Consider the following 25,694-nt stretch of genomic DNA (forward strand, 5'->3'; position numbering starts at 1 on the left):
GTGTGTGATTGCTTATTTATTTGAATATAGTCAGCCAAAACTTTTACTATACTTCTCTTTTATCATAGTTCACAAGAAGCTTTTTGCAAGTTGAGGTAATAGTAAAAAGTCACAACACTTATCGATGAGTTTCAATGCGATTGGCTGGCAAATGGTTCAGTGCTCCTCATCTAAAATCAGATGGGAGAGAGTCGAGCTGACCTTGATTAAGACACCAACGGTAGAAAAATGATGGGTGAATACAGTAGCTGTATAATTCTTGTGAATTGGGTGGGTTACGATGGGAATAACGTAAAAATTCAGAGGACTCTCACCTTTCAGTGTGAGCAAACTTGGGGTTGGCATCAATGGCAAGGTGAGTAGAAACACGAAGTAGACAACAGACAGTCCATTGTATCGGAAAGCGGCAGCTGTGTTGAGAAAATACATTCACATTTATTTAATCAACTTCAACCATTTGTGTTTAACACTACATTATTTGCCATTGTGCTATGAGTTGTAGGTTCATGCAACACCTTATCTGTCATGAGACCAAATACTTTCAATTGTTTCTTTTCCCAACATTGATTATGATAAGTCATTTAAAACATGCATTGAAGAAATCTAACAACAACAGTAATAATAATTATTATATTATATTATATTATATTATATTATATTATATTATATTATATTATATTATATTATATTATATTAAAAATAATGATAATAATAATAATAATAATAATATTAATAATAATAAAAATAATAATAATAATAATAATAATAATTATTATTATTATTATTATTATTATTATTATTATTATTATTATTATTATTATCCACATCACAAACCCAGTGAACAAGAGTTACAAATATGTATAGGTAATTCAAACAAAGATCATCATCACCATCATCATTATTAGTCGTATTATTAGCATGATAACAATAATATTTTTGGTTGTTAGTTATCATTTATTATGACTAGAATGAGTAGGATTTGTAATCTAACTGATTTATTTTACAAAATGGAGTTTAACAATGCATCATGACTTCAACAAAATGTTTAATTCATATTAAATTCGTTTGTATTAAGTTGCAAAAACTATTTGTGGGGCATAAATATGTTTGATGAAATATCATCAAATATCGAATGTGTGTATGAAAGGAGAATTCAGTTTGAAATTGCTCATTTCTGTCAAAAGTAGGACACAGTTACTATATTTGAAATAGTCAGCATTAGCTTATTACATGATGCCGGATGATCTCCTAATTTTTATAACAGATGAGCTCATAAATTTGTGAAGGATTGAATAAATGCTGCTTAAGCCATGAAATATCGTTCGCCGTCTTCGTATGTTCGGCATCCCTTGAAAGACAATATCAAGGATTGTTTCCATTGTTTCTAAAGCAAAACAATTGGAGGAAATTAAAAAAAAAAATTTGAAAACGGGCACTGATTGGATTTGTATCCTCTTTTATTTTGGAATACACGAGAAACATCTTCCATGCATCATACTTATCTTTAACCGTGAATTTAGACTCTTGTAAATTTTTTAAACATTACAGTGAATTGTTTAGTTATCACCTCTCTTTTATGGGTGATTTTTTTTTGGTTCAAGCATGAAAGACTCACCAGCTAGCAGAGTGAGTGGCAGCAATAAGTTGTACAGCATCCCGACGACCAAATCCCCTGCCATGACTTCCTCCTGTAAAAATGATTATCTTCCTCCCTTATATCAATGATGTAATGGTCCTCACAAGCATATGAATGTCTTGAAAATATTCATGGTCTCACACACGATCCAAGATGGAGAGACCGGGACGGAATAAAGTTTGGGATTTTCGGAGCCCAATGGACACGAGAAGAGGTCTCCTCTCGAGTATGAGGATGAAGAGCGCCTTTGCTCTCTTCCAGTACTTCTTTTCCCCTCCCTCACCTTTCTATCTCTTTCTCTCTCAAACATACTAATGGCTTGTGACCAGTGACGTGCGGTGATGTTCATGGCTGGTGAGGCACTGACGTCATCACAGTTAGATTTACAAACATGAACTCTACATAGTAGCTTATTCACCATTTGATTGGCAACCGTTAACATGTTTTGTTTAAAATGTCATGTCAGCATTCTTTATATAAACTGTAGCATCGAAAAAAAAGAATTAAAAAAACGTAATTATCGTGTAACATTTACTTATAAATGAAGTCCATGCGCCGCTCCTTCTGAAGAAAGGCATCAATAACTTCTTTGTAGAAGCCTTCCTTATCTTTCTTCACTTTTAAAAGTCTCTCTATTTCTTTCAATTCAGATATGTAATCCTCCATTCTTAAAATAAGGCCGAGCAACACGAAAAAATGACTGGATGGTTGCACTTAACTTGCTAACTGTTTACCGTAGCTTGCTCTCACTAATTCTATTATTCTGCAGCCGGGGAGGCGCAACAAGAATTTCTAATCACCAGCGCCCCCTATCATGAGGCAGGAGAACTGTGTGCTTCACCACATGCACACAGTTTTGATATAAATAAAAGGTAATAACGCTAATACAGTACTGTACGAGCAGGCCCCGGTCCAGTTGAGAGTCGATAGTGGCGTTCTGCAAAGAGTTGGAAGAGTGCTGCCACCTTCTGTTCAATTTTAGATCTCACTTTTCAGTTTTTTATGTCCTTGTGACTGGCAACCAGTCCAACGTCAACCGTTCCCTCTGGCCGAAGACCCACAATCCAAAAGCCCAAAATGAGCAGTTTCCCTCAACATCAACATAATAAAAAACTAGGTTTTTGAATGCATCTAAAGAATTTTGTGGAGCAATTATCCTGTGATTTTTTTTTTCCACACTGACTTCATTGGTGGTGGCAAACAGTCGTATATGGTATATATGATCAATCACGACTCTAAATGCGGGTGTCTAAATTCATGTAGCCATCTCATTTCCACTGAGATGGGTTCCCAGCAATGGCTGCGTTGGATCACTTTTGTAGGCTGCATTCCTCGACAGCCAATTGTCATTTTGAGGACCATCAATTGGAACATATGTATAAATATGCATAAATGTCCACCGTGTATATTTTAAGTCAACCAAGCTTTTGGCATAACAACTACAGCTCCCTCCTTCCGTCTCGCTTTGATCTCGCTCTTTTTGATTGACAGCACACAGTCAAGATAGTCTGATTGGGCAGAAAACTAAAACCGTCATTAAAGCCACTGACTTTACCTTTGTTTTAAAGGACAACCGACATCACTTTTTTGTTTCCTAACTGACATCAGAAAAACGTTTTATAGCATCTAAAATACCCAAAACACTCCGTATGATATTTTTATTCAAATGCAAAACACAAATAAAAATGACTTAAAGTGTCCAAAATCTGCAAAAGATTGAGCTGCGAATTGGGCATTTTCAGAATGTCCCGCCCCCAGTTCGTGACGTCACGCCAAGACGTCTTGCATTGCTGGAGAATCAAAACAATGGCTTCAGATTCGGAGAATATACTTTCTTGTTACACATCAAGTTATGCATATGATTCAAATAGTTCTGAAGAGGAAAGCATAGATGTTTGCAATCGATTAAATAATTTATTCCGTGCCATTTTGAGGCAACATTGGGGGGAAATGTATAACCCAAAAAGAGGCAGAAAATGGCGCCCACCCTCCTATGAGGAATTAATCAGCCCGTTTCCACAGGCTGACAAATTCCTTACATGCAGCTTGGTCGCCCTCTTCTGGCGGCTTTTTGGTGCAACACGAGGTTTTTAGACCAAACAAGTACAGCAAAATACATTGACATGATGGAAGGACTGCTACAATGTGTCTTTTTTTCGGTCAGGGGCGTTCCTTTAGTGGCGTCTCGTACGGACTCGTCACCAACTCAAAAACAAGACTTCCTGAATATTCAGTGCGAGTCTTAAAACGTAAAATATAGCTATATGCGGCGGAATCCTTGTAAAATACGCTCAGTAGAAGTCATTTGAAGCCATTTTACAAAACATGGACACAACTTGTCCGGAGACGTCGGTTGTCCTTTAAGATTGCAAGTTTTTGCCACCCGGAAGTATGTGTGACGTCATGGCCAGGCCACTGACATTATGTCACGTGACCGTGCAACCAGCGGCCTCACTCTCGCGTCACCGCCTCTCTCTCTCTCTCTCTCCCAGGGTTCAATGAGCGCGGCGTGGCCCCACCCCATCTCTCCCAGAATCTTGCCTTGCCCTACCTCAATGTAGACTCCTGTTCTTAGGGAAGAGAGAGCAACAGAAAAGTGGGAGGAATCGAAGGAAAAAAGAATCAGCTCCAAGAAAAGTCGCGGCTTCCCTTGCTTTTCGACATCCACTAGCCTCGACCGGCAGCGGAGCGGCGACGGAAGAGGAGGAGGGCGGCCTAAGCGGCACGAATGTGCGGCTACGACTAGCTAGCTTGTGTCCTTTTTTTCTCCCGGTGAATGTGAACGCACATGCGGTGTGCTGAGCTGTAGCTTTTTTTCCGATCGAAACCACAACCATGGGGGAGTTATATGCATGTATGTGTACGAGCGTCCGTGTGCGTACACCTACAGGCCTCATGTAGGCTCCCCTAAGTCCATTCTGACAGCCAGCTGCTTTTCACCCTAACAACAAACCTGGAGACATTTTGAGGCTGCCCCCTCCACCTCCACACACATTCACACTTAACGCCTCCATTTTCTGGTTTAACTGCGACTCGGGATTTTTCACGTGCTGGATTTGGATCCTAACCGGCCAGAAGAAAGGTGTCACAGTGCGGGATCATTTGTCATACGAGGATCTGATAATACCAAGCCAGGGGTAAACGCTCGAGACCCATGTAGTAGGGCTCCCTCTTTTGGAGGAGAAAACCTAACAACCCGGAGCAGTGGGAGAAATCGGGGATCTGTTCGGAACCGGACCAGAAGGCTGTCGCTCTCTGGCTTGGCTAGCTGAAGTGGTCCGGAAGCAATGAAAATATAACATATGAAGCTGCGGTTTGTCGGAGTCCCGTTTCTTTTTGACTGGTGGACTCGTTAATAACAAGAACCCCATCGAACAGAACCATTTGGACCTGTAAAAATGCGTGTTTTGAAAGGAGGCTTGGGACCGAGCCTCGTCACCATGCGGGTGAGCACGACGCTCAGGCCGATTTGCGCTACCTCTCACGGGCAGCTGTGAGACGCAAGTCCCGGGCTTGGACTGATGCGCACAGGGCTCTGCATTATTGCCCATTACTGCTTTTCTCCGAGGCCAGCCGCCTATTTCGTTGTTGCTGTCGATTTGCGCCCCCCCCCCCCTCCTCAAAGTTATCGCTGTCCGTTAACGAGTCAAAAGTAACGTGCAACTGAAGGGAAGGAAAACGCCACGAAAGAAGAGAAACCCGGCCTTGTCAGTGACGTTAGCAATATCTATTGCTGTCCAATTTTTCGGACAACGAAACTCCGTCACTGCCATAAATTACAAATCTTCTGCACGTGTGCAGAGGGGTTACAACCCACTCGCGTTTTGTCGTTGGGATATTTTTTGCCCGGCCTTTGAAGGACATTTCTGCGTATTTGTGGCTCTCCAGTATAGCACTTGGGTACAACGTGGGCTCTCGAATCGTCCACGTTAGAGATATTTCTCCATTTAGCCTCACTCGCGTGTACCCGGATCACCTTCCTCATTTCTTCCTTCTCCTTGGACTCCCCTTTTTGTTTTGCCTTTCGCTGCGGGAAGATGGGTTGTTTGGGCAACAGTAAGACGGAAGACCAGAGAAATGAGGAGAAGGCCCAGAGAGAAGCAAACAAAAAGATAGAGAAGCAGCTCCAAAAAGACAAACAAATCTACCGAGCAACACACAGGCTATTGCTTTTAGGTAAGTGGCTTTATTTCTTAGTAGCAAAGCAAAAACGTTCAAAAAGGAACCTACCAAACTTATTCAGAGCATGATTGTCGACTAGTCAATCAGTTCTAATAATTTCCATAATGGAAGCAACTGCGGTGTTTACTAACACTTATCTCACGAGGCACTTTTAGATTTGACTATGATTAACACAATTCTGTAATAAGAAGCGGAAATGAACAAGTGAATTGACTCAACATGTGGTTTGTGTGTGCTGCGAGATGAGCTGGGTCTCCACAATACAAAAGTTTCTTGAAGATCTACCCTCCATTAACTCCTCCTCTTGCCCTGTTAATTTGCAGGCCTATCACCTCAAAGTGTTCGGTCTAATTCTATTAAAAACCTCAGAATATTTAATGGCCATGAAGGGTGCATTCAGCACAAAAGGCACACCCATAATCATGTAGGAAGTTGTAGCGACGTGAACAAAGCAGAAGGGCAGGATCCACATGAAAATGTAAATGCACTTGGCTGTCAAAAATACATATTTCCCTTCCATTTGTTTTGATTGCACATAATAGCAGTCATATTTATATCAAAAGGGTTTGAACTTTCACAAAGTAGAAAATGAACACAATGTCCTGAACTGCTGGGTTGTTTCAAGAGTTTCTGTATGATTAAAGGCCAGATTTCAAAAAGAAAGACAAAGATGAGACAGCGACTCCGTGACATCACCGTAAAGCGTTTTACCAATGTCCAGTCTGTTAGTTTTGATCTCATCTGTATCGGCCCTTAATCACATGATCGGTATTTTGCTTGGTTGCTATTTTGGAAGTTGAGATCTGGATGATAATTTAGTCAAGACTTGGAGCAGAAAAGATTAGGAGACCTATTCATATTTGTTTTCTCAGTTTAGCCCAAATCGGTTAATGTTAGGTCATCTAATAAATTTTACAAACTAGTTTGATGTGCTATGAAGTTGACGCAATCAGGAAACTTTGTATGCAGTGGCAAAAATGTGTGAAGATGCCAGAGTGGTCATTATAAACTGTAATGATCTCTACACACTAAAATGGTCCACTGGCATAAAGAAACGAGCAATTGATTGGAAATCTCAAAGTTCTATTTAAATGCTGTCTGCAGTATTGTCAAGTATTCAAGTTAAACAATCCAATGTCTCTTAAAACCAGATGATTAATACACCCAGCAATGAAGGTCTAAGAGTTAAAATGTCCATCACTCTACGGAGGCCGCTTGATGTCACCACTCGAGAAGAGGTGGGCTAGGTGTCGAGCTGTTGCTCTCATTTCAGTGAAAGGGACTCAGCCTGCCGTGTGTGTACGCCGTAGATTTCTTCTCTCCTAAGCTTCAATATTTATAGTAAACGTTGTTTTTCAGAGTTGAGAAAGAGTCTCGAGATGGTTGTACAACCGATCTTTATTTTTTTCTTGTCAAGTTTGGGCGCAGCAACGTGTATGCAGCTATATGGCAGCTATAGATCTGTAGAATTTGTCCAATAATACAATTAAAATGTCATTAAAAATCAAGGACATAGTTTTAACAAGAAAATCCAGTTTATGAATCGAAAAAAACTTTTTTTCTATGTTAGTAACCACACGATCGGAATTAAAGTCAACTTGCCCGGTCCTTAGGCGCAGTATCATCCAATCAAAATTGTGCTTTCCGCCAACCTAGGTTAGTGTCATCCAATCAAAATTGCGCTTTCCACCAACTGCAGCCCCGGCAGGAAATGAACAGCGAAAAAGCATGAATATGTATTAGCTCTATCGGCGAGCCATACACAATCATCAAAAGAGCCATATATGGCTCGCGAACCCTAGGTTTCCAACCCGTGTTTTAGACCCTTTTTTACCACTTGAAAATAATTGTAAAATCAATAAAGACGGACCTGGAATTGAATACACGGATTCTTCAAAACCAGCCAAAATGTTCTTTGCGTTGAATGACTTTGGAAACAATTTCCAGTTTTAGATTTGGTGCGCAGCTAAAATTGTTGTCTTCATCCAAGTTTCATAATGCTCAGGTCTCCATGTTATAAAATGTTTTTGAAGAAAGAGGTAACACTGATGGATTTTAAAACCCTTTTTTATTACCTTAAACACTAGTAAGCGATAAATCCCATTGCAAAACACGCTATACTTGTACTGGAAAAAAAAAAGTGAAATGCGCCATTTTTGGTTTTGTCATGTTGTTACACAAAATAGTCATCTGGATCAACATAAATTATTAAACCCCACTATACATCTACTTAAAAATGTGTGTTAAAAACGTTTGTACGTTTTAAATTGCAAACAAGACCTCTACTCCTATCCTGTAGGCTTCCCCAAAAATGTCACCCTTTGTTATGCAGTTCTCTTCATCATGCAGCAATCAGTGTTTTGAAGCCTTTTGGTATCGGTAGATAGTTTGACACTGCTCCATGCTGTCATGATCCCCTGCTAAACTTCACCAATATAACACTTGCGCCTATAAGTGTTAAAAACCAATCTAATGATTGCACAGTCAGGCCAAGATGGAGTCGCGATGGGTGTTACAGGGATAAAGAGTTGTGTTGCATAAACGGGGTCATCGGGTTCGCTCCAACTCAGTACAAGTTGCTCAGTGTTTTTGTCTAAAGAGAAAAATAGTTACAAATGGCAAGGCACAAATCTGACCACCGTAAACAGTCTTGGATGCACAAAAGCACTCAGGAACTCGTACTCTTTTTGAAGCAAATCTACTGGCCCAGTTTGGATAGATGAATTCTCGATGAACACCCCTTGCAGTCACAGTTCCATACGTCATCACTGTGCGTCTCGTGACTTAACACTTGACACTTCTGATGCGTCCAGTTCTGCGAAAAGATTTAGTCATCCAAGCCTCGCATTAAATTGTCTCAATGGCTAACAGGAAATTAGACCACTTAGGCAGTTTCATTGGTCCAGTGACATGTTCAGTCATTTTGCTGGTCAGATGTGACGAGGCTGTCTAAATCTATTAACCGATTCAATTTTGTTGGCAAAAAAAATCATCTATTAACCATATCAAATTTAAAGCCATGGCGGTTGTTAGCACCCTGAGAAAACATGACGTTTTCTTGAATTTGCCACTGTATTATTTCCCAAGACAATTATCTCCATTTCACCTTTTTGTCTCGGAGGTCAAGAAGTTTGTGCAAACTGTTTCTTCACAGATTGCCAACTACTGGACCAGCATGAATTAAATTCACAGGTAAAAAAAATCAACAGGTTGCATAGACTTACTGTGAAAGAAGTGTTTTAGAGATGGAGTATAGTACTTGGCAGCCACCCGGAGAGAATCTACTGGTTTGTCTAATTTTGTTGTCTAAAGAGCGACAGAAGCAGCTATAACTAATTGCGCTGCATCCATACAGAGCCTCTATGACTTGTATAGGCAGAATTGTGTAATAGACTGGGAGTGTATTTGTCAAGCCTCATTAGTATATCGATGCAGTACTGCCAACATGGTTCATGTTGAACAAAGCAGAGTTCATTCACAATTGTCCTTCTGGTTTCTTTTTTTGTCCAGCCCAGGATAGGGCCACTAAGATATGGGAGGGCTGATATTATGACATGAGGTCATCAGTCATATTTCAGAGCATGATGTTATGACTTAAGTTGGAATGAGCGGCATCTTGCTGAGCCACTAAAATGCCCAACAGTTCCATGTTGTCATCATATGCCTGGCCACCACAAATTCATCTTATGAATGGAAAAAGGCAGATTGCAAACTGCTGCTGCAAAGTAATGTGATTGTCTTATTGTTCTTAAAGATAAAATTATTAAATAGAACCGGTCATGCCGGTAAGAAAGGTGGCAACACTTTGAGGCAAAACAAATAATAGAAAATTATCTTGGCTGGACAAAGAAGTCCTATAGAATCCCGGGAAATCTGCTGCATGCTAAAAGCGATGACTACATGGCCAGTTGGCCACCAAATTTTGATAACTAGTCGCTGTCACCTAGTTTGTCTGAATCCACCTTGTCATTCTGCCATTAGAAACCCTAAAAGTGAGTAAGACAACGGGACGTGTGGAGCGAATTTAATTGATTATCAATCAGACTTTCCCTTGGATGTGCCCATGTAGTTGTTCCATTATCTAGAAATTGTTTGGCGACATTTACTCAGCCTTGAAATATTTTTTTTCTAAGCGAAACTTAGCACAATCAATGATCAAATAAAGAATGAATGTGTTGAATTTTAATCAGTACCATATGGGATTGAGGGGCGGCACAGAGGATGACACCTTTCCGATCCAGGTCCATGACGATCATTCAAAATTTTGAATATGGACAAAATACCTTGAAATATCCAATTGTAATTCGTGAAGATCATGAAATGCATTGACAAAATAATAAACATAATACTAATTAACCCGCTAATGTATTGTCCACAACTAAAATTTAGGGTCAGCAACAGGTGCAATTGCAATCTGTGGTGAAATCCATATCGCACAATCTTTTATTGGTCACATCAAATGAAAATATTTTGGCATGATGACTGGTGAACACATCCGCTTCACAGTAAAGAGGTTCTAGGTTCAAATGCAGCCTCAGCCTTGTTGTGTGGGGGTTTGCACGTTCTCCTCATGTCTGCGTGGGTTTTCTTCGAGTACTCCAGTCGCCGCTCACGTTCCAAAAACATACATGTCAAGTTAACGGAACACTCTAAATTGTCCCGAGGTGCGATTGTGAGCACATATGGTTGTTCTTCTATGTTTGCTCTTGGATTGGCCTGCAACCAGTTCAGCGTGTCCATTGCCTACTGCCCGAACACAGCTGGGATCGGCGCCAGCACGCCCACGACACCCGTGCACAAAAAGCGGATGAATGGAAAATATCTCAAAAACCGGATGTGTTTGGAAAGGAATAAAGATGTTTTTGAAATCTGTAGTAAAAATACTTTTTTGGGGACAAATGAAGCCATGGTTGATTATAATTATGTCTTTGTGGGTGTTATTACACCACAGTCAAATGCATTGTTTATGGGGTGCAGTCGTTCTAACTATAACATCAACATTTATTTCTCTGTCTTCCAGGAGCTGGTGAATCAGGAAAGAGCACAATTGTGAAACAAATGCGGATCCTCCATGTCAACGGCTTCAATGCGGAGTGAGTACAATACTGGTGTGGTGGGGCAAACGCTGACCATCATCCTATTGGTTAAATCGTCTCAGCCTTGATACGTCGTGTCCTGCTGACATAACTACTGTCATGCTTGCTTCTTATGACTTTTCTACTTGTATTTTTTAATGCTGTCCACAAGAGCCTATTCCCAGTTTGTCCAACACAAACTGTGTGAGCCTAAAAGGTGGATGCCATTTTAAACTAATACAAGAATAATATTACCTTCCAATTTGGTTAAATATCGCTAAGAACAGCAAGGTATCACATGCCACCCCAAGTTGGTGGTGGAAAAGTAGGCGCAGTGTCTGATGTTAGCACCGGGTGTTTTATTTTGAAAGTCAGCTCACAGAGGCCCGATTTTACTCAGATCCCAAAATAGTGGACAGTAAGTTGTGTGTTTCAGATTGCGCACGCCGCTGGTGGGCGAGTTGCGCATGATTTACTTAGACTGCGTTCTTTAACTCAGAACCCAAAATGTGGGAGTTAAATTGCGGGTTTTCCTGTTTTTGACCAATTGCATGCGCTGCTGGTGGAAGCGTGTCATCACTTTCACGCAATCCATGACTATCTGCGATTTTAAAATTTGTTGAATTGAGATTAAAAAAATATTAGCATGCAATTAAGAAAAAAAGGCTTGTCTGCAGATCACCTGTATATTTGGCAAAATGTTTACATTATGTAGTATTAATGTTGTTATTGATTGCCATTATGGTATTGCAAATCTTTTTGGTCAGACAATATTAAAAAGATACAAAGTGTAAAAGTATCTGTATATGTGGTGAGATATCTGAAAGAGGGTCAATCTGGGACCAACCACTGACGTATTTGGAAGAATAACATTCGCATGTTTGAAGTAAATGCAATGATGAATCAATAGCTAATTGATGATATCATAAAAGGGTGATTTCAAAATTATTAATCATTTAGATATCTTCAATTTGATATTGATTAATGCCTCTCGCCTAAAACATATTCTGAGGTTTCTGTAGTCCTTTCCAAAAGCAAACTGATTATCTTTGGTGTTTCTTTGGACATCTCTGGGCAACATTTTTGCCCATTTACGGACACATCATAGATCAAACCAGGAGCAGAATCCTAGTCATTTCATATGCATTTTCTGCACTGTCAATTTGATATACATTAATGTCCTCTCGTCCAGCATCATTCCGTGGCGATAACTTGCAGTGCTGCCTTTTGGTCTCCTTGTTACAGCACCATTGAGTACGTTGCACAATAGAAGCTTCTGAATTAGCTCTGGTGGCTTCAACCAAGGCAAAGTCATTTGCAAATGTGTAGTTTTCAATCAGCACCTGAGGCAGATGAGCGTATGACCTCGCGCATGACTCCTTAACACTGTGAGCTGTGTGCACACTGAGCATGAATACGTGAGATTGTGTGACTGCCTTTATTTACCGCGCACACAAACGCATGGGGAATCAGCACTTCCGGGCAGATATGTGATGTTGCTCGGATTAGCTGCTCGGGTTCATGGTTTCACACAGCTAATCTTCAGTGAAATAAAGTTTATGATTTTTTTTTTTAATGTTGGTTTCTGTTTTGGATAGGGTGGTAATAGTTTTTTTTCACAATGAATAAGTTGCTGGGTGAATTGATTTTTATTTTCTTCAAATTGATCGTTCAAGTCCTAAAATCAGATTAGGTATTGAGTTACAAACCAAACTGTCGACAGTGTTCTTTGCTTCCTTTCGTTTTTTTTCCCCCGTTTACCCACAATCAACTGGGACATTTGGAAGATGTGTTGATTATGTCGGCGTTATAGTAGTGGCTGTAAGTGCGTTACTAACAACTAGGCGTGGGGTCAACGCTTAGATACATCACATAAAGTACTTTGATAAATATAATTGGAACTGCAGTGCTCACCAGACAGACATGTGATGCACACTAGAGCTGACACAGATATCTAGTCCACAATAAAGGCTGTTTTTCTCCTTTTTTAAACTTAATGTATGAATGTCAGATTATTTAGTAATCAACTAGTTAGAAATTTCAATGTAGACTGGTTATAACTCTAGATTCACGACAATTGGATTGGATTGGATTGGATTTGCCTTTATTAGTCTCGCAATGGAGAAATTTACAATGTGTAAACAATGTGTAATGGATTATCAATATAGTTAAATAGCAGTCAGTTCTTGTGGAATCCTGTTCACCAATAAAGGATGATCAACCCCGACATCTTGCAATGCACCTGCGCAGCAGTGAATATTTTTGTTAAATATTACAATTTACAAATTATTGTCATCTGAATTAGTTCAACGAGCATCGAATGTGTCTTTTTAATCCATTTATTGGTCCACGTTTGGTTCTAAATTTTAAATTGTCTCGTTTGTTTCTTTGTTTAATTGCTCACTGACACACCCGATTCTCTTTGCAGGCACATGGCCGTGTGACAAATGTAAATTCTAATCTTTTTGGATCAATAAGACCAATATCATTAAAGACCTTGAACGCCCCCCACCGCTACTAACGCAATCACCGAAGCAAATGGTGTTTATCGGGATGTAAAGAATTAAGCAAGTATTAACACTTTCAAGACTTCAAAAAGTGGATTAAAAGATAGCCCCCTTGTTCAACTCAAAACTGTTTTTAAGAGAAAGACAATCAGATGACCATGAAAAGAAACCGAAATGTGCACAGGAAGACACCACTGTGGAAAATGTAAAACATTTGAGCCGTATTAACCTCTCTGAAAATGTACAAAACAAATGCAACTACCTCTAAAAAAATCTGTCATTTTCAACATTTTTAAGGGTTTCAAATTTGAGTACAAAGTACCTCATACAAATCATGAAATCTAAAATGACACAATCGAGGAGATTCTACTTTCCGTCACATTGAATTTAAGATGCAGATTCCCTTTTTTTAAACCAACCGGAGCACCTTTTTTTTCTGAGAGGACCTCAAACATACCTGACGTGATGCAATCACACAAAAATAGGGTAATGAGGAATGCGGACCGGGTCCATTGTCGTATACTCAAGTTGTATACTTTTATCATTTGCACTTGTTTGCAACTGAAGCATATTTAATCTTCTCCCGCAGTCTGTCTGTCTTCCAACCTCTCTCGTTCTGCCTCTTTTGCTTTGGTTCTGTTTCTCTCTGCCCTTGCTTTCACACTGTCTCACACTCCGTGTATTACCAGCATGCACTGTTACAGACTCCACCTAAGACAGTCTAAGTTTTTGGAAGACATTAGAGTGGGCACGTTCAGTCCTGTGCATGTAAAATAGTGATGTCTAGCAATCCCAGACAATTTTGATGGAAAATGATACTGATTAACTGCTGTGGTTCAACTTTACTTGAACTTAAGAGTCGCAACTACTCGTATTTCATTCTACTCGTATTTCATTCAAAATAACACGAACGATGAGATAACCTGAGAAGTGTCAATACTGAATAAAGAAATAAATGATTTACAAACTTGAATCTAATTGACCATGAATTAAACATGCCATTTTTCTTTGTGAAATGCACCATACACATTTCCTGACAGAAGACAAAAAAATTACAATTTAGAATATTTGCATGTAACTGTTGAAAAGTTAACATACATTTTAACACTTTCACTGCCGTTCCCGAATGTATTCGAGAATTGAAAATATGACATGGAGCGCCGTTCCGAAATTTGATCAGGTTTTGGTTTTTCCTTGCTGGGGGGCGTGCCGATAAAGCGCTGGTCAGACCTCTGGCAATTCCCCCCATTCCCACCCGCCCACGAGGGGGCAGCATTGGCCTTTTAGACAGCCGCCACCACTCGCACCTCATATTACTCCAGACCCATATAACTTGGGAATTACCTTGTTGTTTTCTGATGAAAGAAGAGAGTCTAAGGTTTCCTACGCTGCATTGAATGTTTATGCAGTCCTAAAACTCAAGATGATGTGTGTCTGCAATTTGATGGAAAATGACAAAAACCCTGGCACTGGAGTGGACACATTTTTTGCACATCTGGCAGTGAATATGTCTTATGTATGTATGTATGTATTTATGTAGTTTTCGCTCTAATTTTGCGATAAACACTGTCTTTTCAGACGAAAAAAAGTACCCAAAATGTATTGTGTGTCGCTTTCTCGGTCACGGGCGTTCCCTCCGTGACGTCACGTAGGGCATCGTCATCAACACGAAAACAAGACTTCCTGAATATTCGGCACGAGTTTTAAAACGTAAAATATAGCTATATGCAGTGAAATCTTTGTAAAACGCGCTCAGTCCAAGTCATTTGAAGTGATTTTACAAACTTGTCCGGAGGTGTCGGTTGTCCTTTAATCATTGAATTTCAGCGTGGAAAAAAAAATGAATCATGAAAATGTTGGGTGGGTTCTGTTTGTTGTCATTTCCTATGTTGGACACCATCATGCACTAACAACTATCACGTGTCTGTTTCAGAGAGAAGAAGCAGAAAATTCAGGATATCAAGAATAATATCAAAGAGGCCATTGAGGTGAGTGCTCATCAGGCGAAAGCCAGATATTAACACTAAAGCTAGTGATAGGAAAATCTGGCTTCAAATTTACGTAATGATATGGTAAATCAGTGTAATTTCAGGCCAATGTTGAACAGAGATTGTCATCTCGAAGAGTAAAAAAAAACACACACACACACACAACTGGTTCATATGAAAATCTCAGCTTCGTTTACCTATCACTAACAAAAAACGACTTTCCATTATCCTGGTTTCATCTTGGAATGGCCTCGCTGGATTCTGGGCAGTCGCGTTTTCATTACATTTTTCCCGTTATTTTTCAAAACATTCTCTGAAGTTATTCAAAAATGCAGGCCAAGCAGGGCTGTGATATAACAATTATCTGATGAACAGACAGCTGCAGTGAAGAACGTCACTGCACGTGCTTATTTCTTGACTTAAAGGACAACCGACACCACTTTTTTGTTTCCTAACTGACATCAGAAAAATGTTTTATAGCATCTAAAATACCCAAAACACACAGGATGATATTTTTAGTCAAATGCAGAACACCAATAAAAATGGTCTCTAAAAAACTACTTCAAAATGACCTCGGAGATGGCCAGTTTCAGAAGGTCCCACTGCCTTGTTCGTGGTGTCACGCCAAGAGAATCAAATCGAGAATCAAAAAAATGGCTTCAAATTCAGAGAATCTTTTTTTTTAAACAATGGATGCTACAGCATTGCAGTGTATTCATTTGACTGCGATGGTTCTCCTGCTTTTCCACATTGAAATGTCACGTTGGTCCGCTACTTGTCTTTTTCCGACAGACAATAGTGACAGCAATGAGCACTCTAATGCCACCAGTGCAGTTGGCCTGTCCAGACAACCAGCACCGGATTAAATATATCCTCAACCTGGTCAACCAGAAGGATTTTGAATTTCCAGTTGTGAGTATTGCGCTGCACTCGTCGATCACAGACGTATAACTACGAGTAGTCTTGCCTCATGACTGCTGAGAATAAATGGTACACATCATGGATTAATGGACACGTGGATGGATTTTGAGACCTAAGATATATTTGGTTATATTTTTGTTGTTGGGCAATTTTCACATATTTTTGAGCGTCCTTAACAGTGGATTCCTCAAGCCGTTGAGCAGCAAATGGTCCAATTTGAATTAAGTAAACCTCACTAAATTCAGTAATTGGAAGAGATTCATTAAATTGCGTTACAGTTTGAATGTATCTCATGCACTTTCATTTTCTTCGATCTAACATTGTTGCTGTTATGTTTTGAGATTGAGAATAAAATAATCACTGTCAAAAAAGACGTATTTACACCCAAACAATTATAGGTACTGTATTGAAAACGATTGCATGAATGTCATCCCCATTTTTGCCTTTTAAAACCAGCCAGTTTTTCCAATGAAAGTTCCTCCTGTTCAATTAATGTCTGCTTTGTATTGCTCTACCTCGGCAGGAGTTTTACGACCATGCAAAAACACTGTGGCAGGACGAGGGCGTCAAGGTGTGTTTTGAACGATCCAACGAATACCAGCTCATCGACTGTGCACAATAGTGAGTAACGCAACATTTAAATTACTTTGCATCCAGTTATTTAGTCCGGTCCATGAGACCCCATATCAAGTCTGCATTAGATGTCTTTGTCCTCCAACACATCAGAGTCAAATGATCAGGGTGGTTATCAGGTTTTCTGAATAGCTTGGGACCCGATAGAGATCGTTATAATGACCGCTAATAAAATGTTGTCGTGGCAACAAAATAGAGTTTCAGTATTAAAAGTTTTTTTAATTCAAAAAATAGCACAGTGTAATTTTGCATACACTTTTCAGTTCCGAATAATGTTGTGTAGGGGCAACATGCCTTAACTCTACCGGTACATGTTTTTAAACACATTAGCTGTAAGGCATTGAATTTTAAGTGCAATTTTATAAAATGAGTTTAAATTATGTTGACATTTTTTCAATGATGGTGACTATTGAGTTAGTAAAACAATAAACTCAATGGATGTTTCTGATAAAAGCTAACTCTTATGATGTAATGAACAATTTTAGCGAGTTTATACAAACACACATAACTCAGAACCAGTTATTCAGCGTTGGCTGTTGTGTCTAAAAATAAGACGAAAGCAGGATTTGGTTAAAATCCGAGGGATTACATTCAAAAAGTAGCAGCTAAATTGATCCTCGACAGCTATTTTATTTTTTTCCTTCGTGTGTTGCTCATTGTCATAAAAATAGGATTTGACTCTTTGATGACATCTAGTGACCGACTGAATATTGGCGGTCTCTCCCTCGTTGCTATTGTGAGTCAGTATTGCAACGAACAAACGCTTTCAGTTATACACTATCGTTGTCCGAAAGTTCGCAACTGGTATGTATCATGATGAAGTCTTGACCAGTTTGAGTTACAATGTACAAATGTTGACCAAGCCATCTTAATTTATTGATGTTCAACACTGCCTGGGTGTGTTCACTTTTCTCAACATCATCATCATCATGGTCTTCGCAACATGATCATTTGGACTTCTCTTTGTAAGGATAGCTAATAAAGGCAAATCCATCCATCCATTACTAGGGCACTGTGAGCTGATCGGGTCCCTAACTCAAAATAGGACATTTTTAAGACCTGACAAACATTAGAATATTCCGGAGCAACCCAGGCTTTACGTAACATCAAAGTCCTGGAGCAAACATGGCCGAGGCTGAGTCATCTGTAGGCCAAAGGATGCTGAAAAAGAGGAGTGAGATGGAGGGCTGATCTTTGAAGAGTTGAAACCTTGCAGTCTTGAATGCTTTTCAGCAGTTCGCCACAATATTAAAAATGTAAGCTGCATGGGAATTTGAGCTTCAACATTTAATTTTGTTTGATAACCATTGACGAGTCTCTCCCTTGCCAACTCCGCTGATCCTCCCTTTTGGGCTGGCAATGTTGCAGTCCAGTCGCTTGATCCTTCCCTCCCTCTTTGCTGTCAGGTCCGGCACAAAAGCCAGCGCTTATCCTCCTCTTCCTCTTCCTCCTCTGTCTGTCTGTCAGTCCGTGTTTCCTGGAGCCACTCCAGCCTCACCAGATTGGGAGCTGATAGACTATTAATAGCACCTGTGGTTGGGTCTCCGTGGTAACGGTGCTGGAGGCTGCGGCGCCGGGGAGCTATTTTTGAAATGTACTCAGTAATGTCAGACAGACGCCACTATGCCTCTTGTCTCTCTTTTGCACCATGTCATCATCACCCCACATTGTCTTTTAACAACTTCATCCACCACCATTGCACACAAACTCCAAATAAGGGCCTTCAGACTCAACCCCGCTTAGCAATACTTTGGAGTTCACTGCCAGCGAAATGTTTCGCTGCCATTGCCAAAACTCGCATTCAAATGTTTGAAGTTTAAAGTTTTTTTATCGTTCCGATAAAGTGAGGGAAAAAGGGATTGAAACTATTCTTGGAAATATTTTCAGTAACATATTAACATTGACTCTTACAAGAATATCATGAAAAAAAATGGTTTAAAGGACAACCGACACCATTTTTTTTGGTTCCAAACTGACATCAGAAAAACGTTTTATAGCATCTAAAATACCCAAAACACGCAGGATGATATTTTTTGTCAAATGAAAAACACCAATAAAAATAACTCTCCAAAAACTACTTCAAAATGATCTGAGGAGGTTTCATTTTCAGAAGGTCCCGCTCCCTTGTTCGTGGTGTCACGCCAAGACGTCTTGCCTTGCTCTAGAATCAAAACAATGGCTTCAGATTCGGAGAAGATGCTTTCTTGTTACGCACCCAGTTATGAATATGATTCAAATAGTTCTGAAGAGGAAAGCATAAATGTTTGCAATTGATTAAATATGTTCTTCCGGGTTATTTTGTGATGGCTACTGATGTGTAGCATCACAGCAAATGCAGAAGATGGCGCCAGAGCTCTGTTGGAAATGGGTTGATTTGTCTGCTTGTAATTTGTGTCAGCGAACATCAAATAGTTTATGTGTTTTCCTTCTAATTTCGCCATCAACATGAAGTTTTCAGACCAAAAAAGTACCCAAAATGCATGGTGTGTCGCTTTCTCGGTCAGGGACGTTCCTTCAGTGACGTAACGTGAGGACTCGTCACCAACTCAAAAACAACACTTTCAGCTTATTCAGCGCGACTCTTAAAATGTAAAATATAGCAGCTATATGCGGTGGAATCTTTGTAAAATCCGCTCATTTGTCATTTGAAGTGATTTTACAAAGTATGGACACAACTTGTCCGGAGGTGTTGGTTGTACTTTAACATTGTGATAAATACTCACGTATACTGAGAGCTGCGAGCAGCTATGAAGGGCCCTCGTAACTGTGGCCTCGTTGAAGTGTTTTCACATTGGTGTACAAGCACGTTGGGGTGAATTGCCTAATTCTTTTGACTGGAAATCGGAAATATACATTCGAGCCATTTTTCGTTAAAATTTTCATTGATTGAATTTGCCGTGCATTGCGATAAATAATGATAGCTATTTAATTTTAATCTGTGTATTGTCCCTCTGCACAGCTTTTTAGACAAGATTGACATAGTGAAGCAGAGCGACTACACTCCAACAGACCAGGTGGGTCTTTGCTCACCACTTCCATGTTGCATTTTAGCTGTCTTTTACAAAATATTTATTTTTCACTGACAGTTCATCATTGATTTGAACAAGTAAGCAATTGTTTTTTTATTTTATTTTTTTGTAACAGGATTTACTGCGATGCAGAGTACTGACATCAGGGATCTTTGAGACGAGATTCCAAGTGGATAAAGTTAATTTCCAGTAAGTGAAAATCACAAATTCTACAATAGGTGAACAACTTGTCACCTCTGAAATTAGATCATGAACAACAATCATCGAGCAAGTTGCATTCAATTGTAATCCTGCACATTTTCAAAAAAAACGTGATCATTTGACGTTGAACAGGGTCCGAAGCGACTAACACAGTAAATGGGGATTAGCGGTTGAAAGTAAATGTTTTTGAAATGCTTCATTTGTGTCTCATTCTGATTAAATATTAACACAACACATTTGTAAACTGTTACAAAAGAATAATAAAAACAAGTCATATATTTTAAATGACAGAGGCGTCTCGCACATTTCCAGGAAACTTTGTGATCTTGGGATCATGACCAGAGAGCTAATGTTTACGCCATAGACCACAGTCCCTATCGTTTGTCTTACATGTAGCTTGTAAAATGTGATATAGCAGAAGCCATACATTTTAACAACCATTTGTCAAAGTTCAGTGATTTATTTACCAATACAGTTTTAGCACATCTTATTCAATTCATGTAATTTCACCACTATATGAGCCATGTATGTGGTATTAGGATTTCACCTCTGAACCCTACTATATCTCTGATTGACAGCATGTTTGACGTTGGTGGTCAACGAGATGAGCGCCGAAAATGGATCCAGTGCTTTAATGGTAGTGTGCGATCATTTATTTTTATTTATTTTTTTATTTTTAGCCACTTAATTTGCTATTGGTGAGTTTGTGACTGTTTTTCGTGTCTTCCTCCTGGGCAGACGTGACGGCCATAATCTTTGTGGTGGCCAGTAGCAGTTACAACATGGTGATCAGAGAAGACAATGAGACCAATCGTTTGCAGGAGGCTCTCAACCTCTTCAAAAACATCTGGAACAACAGGTGGGTTTTACGGGGAGAAATTGCGCAAACTCAACAAATTTAAATTCTAAACCTGATTGTTCGAAGTCAGGCATGAGGGCCTCGAGGTAAAAAAAAACAATACAGTGGGGCCTTGGCTTACGAACTTAATTGGTTCCCAGACAGAGTGTGTAAAGTGTGTATCCCAAAAAATAATTTCCCATAGGAAACCATTAAAATGAGAATAATCCGTTCCCAGGTCTCCATAAAATCTAATTATCAACTAAATAAGCCTTAAAACTACAAACAATATACCTTATTCTATGTATAATAAATGTGCTATTGTACTGTAATGAAAGAAATACACTTGCGCTGTATAATAAAGTTGTTTTATTTACCTTTGTGATGGTCGTTGATGGCTTGATGGAATGGAGTTCAGACTTCTCTTCCTGTGTCATGAAAGTGCGGTTAGGCATCTTTTTCCCAAAAAAGGCCGGTCTCATCTGCATTAAATACTTGCTGAGGTACGTAGCATTCTTCTTTCACCATTTCAAGGAATGATCCCTTGTAGTCTTCGGCATCTTTACTGTCAGAACTAGCTGTCTCACCATGACGAGTAATGATCCGTTCCTCTCTTTAAAATCATCAATAAACGGCGAACTTCCAGGTTTCCGCATGATGATATCAGAGTGAATTTGCCGTGCAACACATGCACCTTTGATGGCTTCCCTGTTCCGGAGAATGGTAGCAATGGTGGACTTAGCATATCCGTACTGGGTCGCTAAATCACACAGCACAGCTCGTTCGTGTTTTTCAATGATCTCCTTCTTCTCGACTGTAATTTTGTTTTGTGTCTTCTTCGGCTGAACACGAGCCTGTGGTGGGGTCTTTTCCAGTGTCTTTTGTAGTATCGGCTCACTGGCAAACGTTTTGGGTTGAATCGCTACACATAATACACAATTTAATGATATTTATGGTCATTTCGTTAAAGAAATTAATAGTCTGACTAGATTGCATAAAGCGGCCAATCGTGTTGCCGTATTTTATATAAAAAGGGATCATGAATGCTTTTTGAAAGTAAATAGTTGCGTGTATTTTTAAAAGTCTCTTTCTCATCTGGTTTGTGAAGTGTCCTGCTTTTTCTACTCAACTATTACATAATGATACGTGAGGGTTCCCTAGCAACAAATGCTGCACAACAGCGTCAAATGTCCATCACATATTTTCTACATCCGGCGGCCATTAAAGTTACACAACAGTTCGGTATTGACAAAATGTTAGCATTTTTGTAGTTTGCTGTTATTTGATAAATAATCTGTTTTTCTCAAGCGCTTTGAGAACTGTGTTGGATGGCTGAGAGTCTAACCTGTAATGTTGTTCTTTTCAGGTGGCTGCGAACCATTTCTGTCATCTTGTTCCTAAATAAACAAGACCTTCTTGCAGAGAAAGTGCTGGCAGGAAAGTCCAAAATTGAGGACTATTTTCCGGAATTTGCTCGCTACACTACACCTGACGATGGTGAGAAGTCCTTGTACAAATCTTACCCAAACTCACCAAACACAATCGCATAAAATAGTAGCATACAGAATACTGTATTTTCCCGTATATAAGGCACACAGGATTATAAGGCGCACCCCCAATGAATGGTGCATTTTCAAACTTTGTTCATTTTGTGGTCTTCTGTTCTTGCAGCGACACCAGAGCCTGCAGAAGATCCCCGTGTCACGAGGGCCAAGTACTTCATCAGAGATGAATTCTTGGTGAGTCTTTCTTGATAGTTCCTTAAAGGACAACCGAGACCATTTTTTTTGTTTCCTAACTGACACCAGGAAAAAAGGTTTTATAGCATCTAAAATACCCTAAACACGCAGGTTGGTATTTTTAGTCAAATGCAAAACACTAATAAAATGACTTAGATGTCCAAAAACTATTTCAAAATGAAACCGGAAATGGCTAGTTTGAGAAGGTCCCGCCCCCTTGTTCGTGACGTCACGCCAAGACGTCTTGCCTTGCTCGAGAATCAAAACAATGACTTCAAATTCGCAGAAGATGCTTTCTTGTTACTCATCCAGTTATGAATACGATTCAAACAGTTCTGAATAGGAAAGCGTAAATGTTTGCACTCGATTAAAGGAGTCCTCCCATATCAATTTGAGATCTGAGATGATGTTCCACTGTTCCTTCTCCAGAGGATCAGCACTGCCAGCGGCGACGGGAGGCACTACTGCTACCCCCACTTCACCTGCGCCGTCGACACGGAAAACATCCGCCGTGTCTTCAACGACTGCCGAGACATCATCCAGAGGATGCACCTGCGGCAGTACGAGCTCTTGTGATTGGACGGCAAACTAAAAAAGGAGAAGGCAAAAAACAAAAAGAACAAACTTGGGAAACACCCTGAGTCTTTTGAACTCTTCCACAGACATGCCAAAAAGACACTTGAAGCAGCAGTACATGATGCCAACTTCCCCTTGCTGCTAATTACATTTTGATGGACGAGTCTGAGGGGGGCGTGGTCTAGAACCAAGCCTCATTTTGGCCATTTTTCCTCCGCTGTCACACAAGTCTGGATGGGAATTCACTTGGAGTGTTGCCACTTTGATGGATTGAGAGAACCGTTGCGCAAAGATGGGAACGGATCTCCTTTATGCTTGACAGAAATACATGCTCAGATATTGGATCAAACTGTCTGAGTATGAAGACACACTCACACAGCAGTCTTTCCTGTCACATATGCATATTGTGACATTTGGTCACACACACACACACACACACACTTGGATGGATCCGATCTGCATTTAGTGAGTCGCAACAGAAATCCACAAACTGTTCTCCCGAGTAGGTCCTCTTCATGTTTTTTTTTTTTTTTTTTTTTTTTTTTTTTTTTTTTGCTTTGAGATTCAACCCATCAGAGGCCAGTTACCGCGGCGACAAAAAAAACAAAGATGGTGGCGCCATCTCTGATGGCTTGTCCTCAAATGGAACAGGTGGGCCTTCCGACCCCATGCCGGAATTTGAAAGGAACACAAGAGACAAAGGAACGGAGTGAAGAAGCCCTCCGGTTGACGACAGAGATCATACTTTAGGAATTTGAGTTGAATGAAGACTTCTATGGGACTTAGCAAAAAGCATCCAGTACAGTAAGTTAAAGAGAAAAGTCTTTTTTTGCCAACAGAGCCGTTTTTTTTTTTTTTTTTTTCTTACTTTTGGGGGTCTGTGTAGACTTGTGTGCCATTGTGCCCTGCGTGCTTGCTCGCTTTCTCCCCCCTATCTCTCTCTCTCTCACCCCTTCATTCTTCTCTTCTCCCCCAACCACCCAAGATTAAGATGAGGAAGAAAATGGCAAAAAACAAACAGGACACTATCTCCTCTGCCAACCCCTCCCCATCTGTCTGTTTATTTTCCTTCACTGCTGAACTATTATTCTTGTACAGACTTTAAAAATGTATTATTTTGTACAACTTAATGGAGAAAGAAACTTTTAGAAGATCCCTGTGCCTTGATCACGACTGTACGTGTGTAATGAGCTAAAAGTTGGTGTCATTCTGCGCTGTATAGCTTGGCCAACCCATCCCCCACTTCTCTTTATCTTCATTCCTTGGTCTAACCCCCCCCCCCCTGTCTCTCTCTCTCCCTTTCTCTCTCTCTGAGTAACATACAGTATGTTTGTAGCTTTTTTGTTGGTTAAAGTCTCTTCAATTCTGATTTAAATTTCTATTTTTGGATACATACCCCCCCAAAAGGATGAATATATGAAATGTATATGAAAAACTAAAGTATTTTATTAGAATCATATTGCAAATTGTGCACTCAATGGTGTGCGCTTTATAAGTTAAATCTTTTTTTTTATTTGTTTTGTTTTCTCGCATACATTTTGGAAGGTTTTAAAAGGGAAAATGAACCGATGCAAAACATCGCCTTGTTTGTACACAGGTCATAATTCTTTTGCTACCAAAATATCTCCCAGAAAACAACCAAAAATATTTTTCACTTTATTTGTGGAGGGGGGTTCACGGGTGGGTGCTTCTTCCTATCCTGCACATCAGAGTCATCTCTCATTTTATGTATGGGTCATTTATGAGTCTTCTGAATCGGAGCTCTTGAGAAATAAAGATTTTTGCGGGGGGGGTGTGAAATCAACTCCAGGATCTGTCTTTGCTCATTCAATGACACAACACGTTACTTGCAAGCTTCACTGTCATTTTTGCAGCCTTCTGATATGTATTCGTTATTCAAAAGTTGACCATGAAAGTGTTCAAATGACTTTCTGAATGTAGACACTAAAGATAATTTCAACCCACTTTGATAACGATACAGCCAAGTCAGAAGTAGCGTTTTAACACACTACTTGACCCATCAGAACTCCTTTTGTTTATTTTGAAAAGCGCTTATAAATGAAATGTATTATTATTATTATTTTTATTATTAATATGAAGTGTCTGATTGGAGAGCGTAAATTGTAAATGACAAAACCACGCAAAAATCCTCAACCTCTAGAGCAGCGGTGTCAAACTCATTTGACATGGTGGGCCACATATGACCTCGGTCGATGTCAAGTGGGCCGGACCATTAAAATGATACCATACATGCTATGCTTCACTGACTTCGTGGCTCTGGTTGAGAGTTGACTGCTGTTTCCTCAGACCAGCCAGCAATTCGTCGAACTTGATGAATTGCTGCAGTCATATTTTTCGCTGTGATGAGA

At 39.8% G+C, this 25,694-nt stretch overlaps 2 protein-coding genes across 2 annotated transcripts in view; one reads left to right on the forward strand and one right to left on the reverse strand.

Moving 5' to 3' along the window:
* Nucleotides 1–2,558, reverse strand: part of LOC148904079 (piezo-type mechanosensitive ion channel component 2) — a 34,644-nt gene extending 32,086 nt beyond the window's left edge. Inside the window, exons 1-2 of the mRNA XM_089013747.1 lie at nt 1,616–2,558; nt 315–410 (exon numbers count right to left, since the gene is read on the reverse strand). Coding sequence (XP_088869873.1) covers nt 315–410; nt 1,616–1,679 — 160 coding nt within the window. The 5' untranslated portion in view covers nt 1,680–2,558. The remainder of the gene's footprint in view (nt 1–314; nt 411–1,615) is intronic.
* Nucleotides 2,559–4,133: 1,575 nt separating this feature from the next.
* gnas (GNAS complex locus) lies at nt 4,134–25,576 on the forward strand. Its single transcript, XM_089013715.1, has 12 exons — nt 4,134–5,812; nt 10,839–10,911; nt 15,334–15,388; nt 16,181–16,300; nt 16,833–16,930; nt 19,902–19,956; nt 20,087–20,160; nt 20,751–20,809; nt 20,911–21,031; nt 22,377–22,507; nt 22,682–22,749; nt 23,179–25,576. The coding sequence occupies exons 1-12, from the start codon at nt 5,674–5,676 to the stop codon at nt 23,323–23,325; spliced, it is 1,140 nt and encodes a 379-aa protein (XP_088869841.1). The 5' UTR covers nt 4,134–5,673; the 3' UTR covers nt 23,326–25,576.
* Nucleotides 25,577–25,694: the final 118 nt, after the last annotated feature.

Source organism: Hippocampus bargibanti, linkage group LG01 (genome assembly GCF_051943395.1).
Source record: "Hippocampus bargibanti isolate YZ-2025 linkage group LG01, ASM5194339v1, whole genome shotgun sequence".
Classification (NCBI taxonomy): domain Eukaryota; kingdom Metazoa; phylum Chordata; class Actinopteri; order Syngnathiformes; family Syngnathidae; genus Hippocampus; species Hippocampus bargibanti.

Coding starts and splice junctions, on each gene's coding strand:
- gnas (XM_089013715.1), top strand. CDS start 5,674: ATGGGTTGTTTGGGCAACAGTAAGACGGAAGACCAGAGAAATGAGGAG. Junction 5,813..10,838: donor ACACAGGCTATTGCTTTTAG/GTAAGTGGCTTT, acceptor TCTGTCTTCCAG/GAGCTGGTGAATCAGGAAAG. Junction 16,931..19,901: donor CTCATCGACTGTGCACAATA/GTGAGTAACGCA, acceptor CCCTCTGCACAG/CTTTTTAGACAAGATTGACA.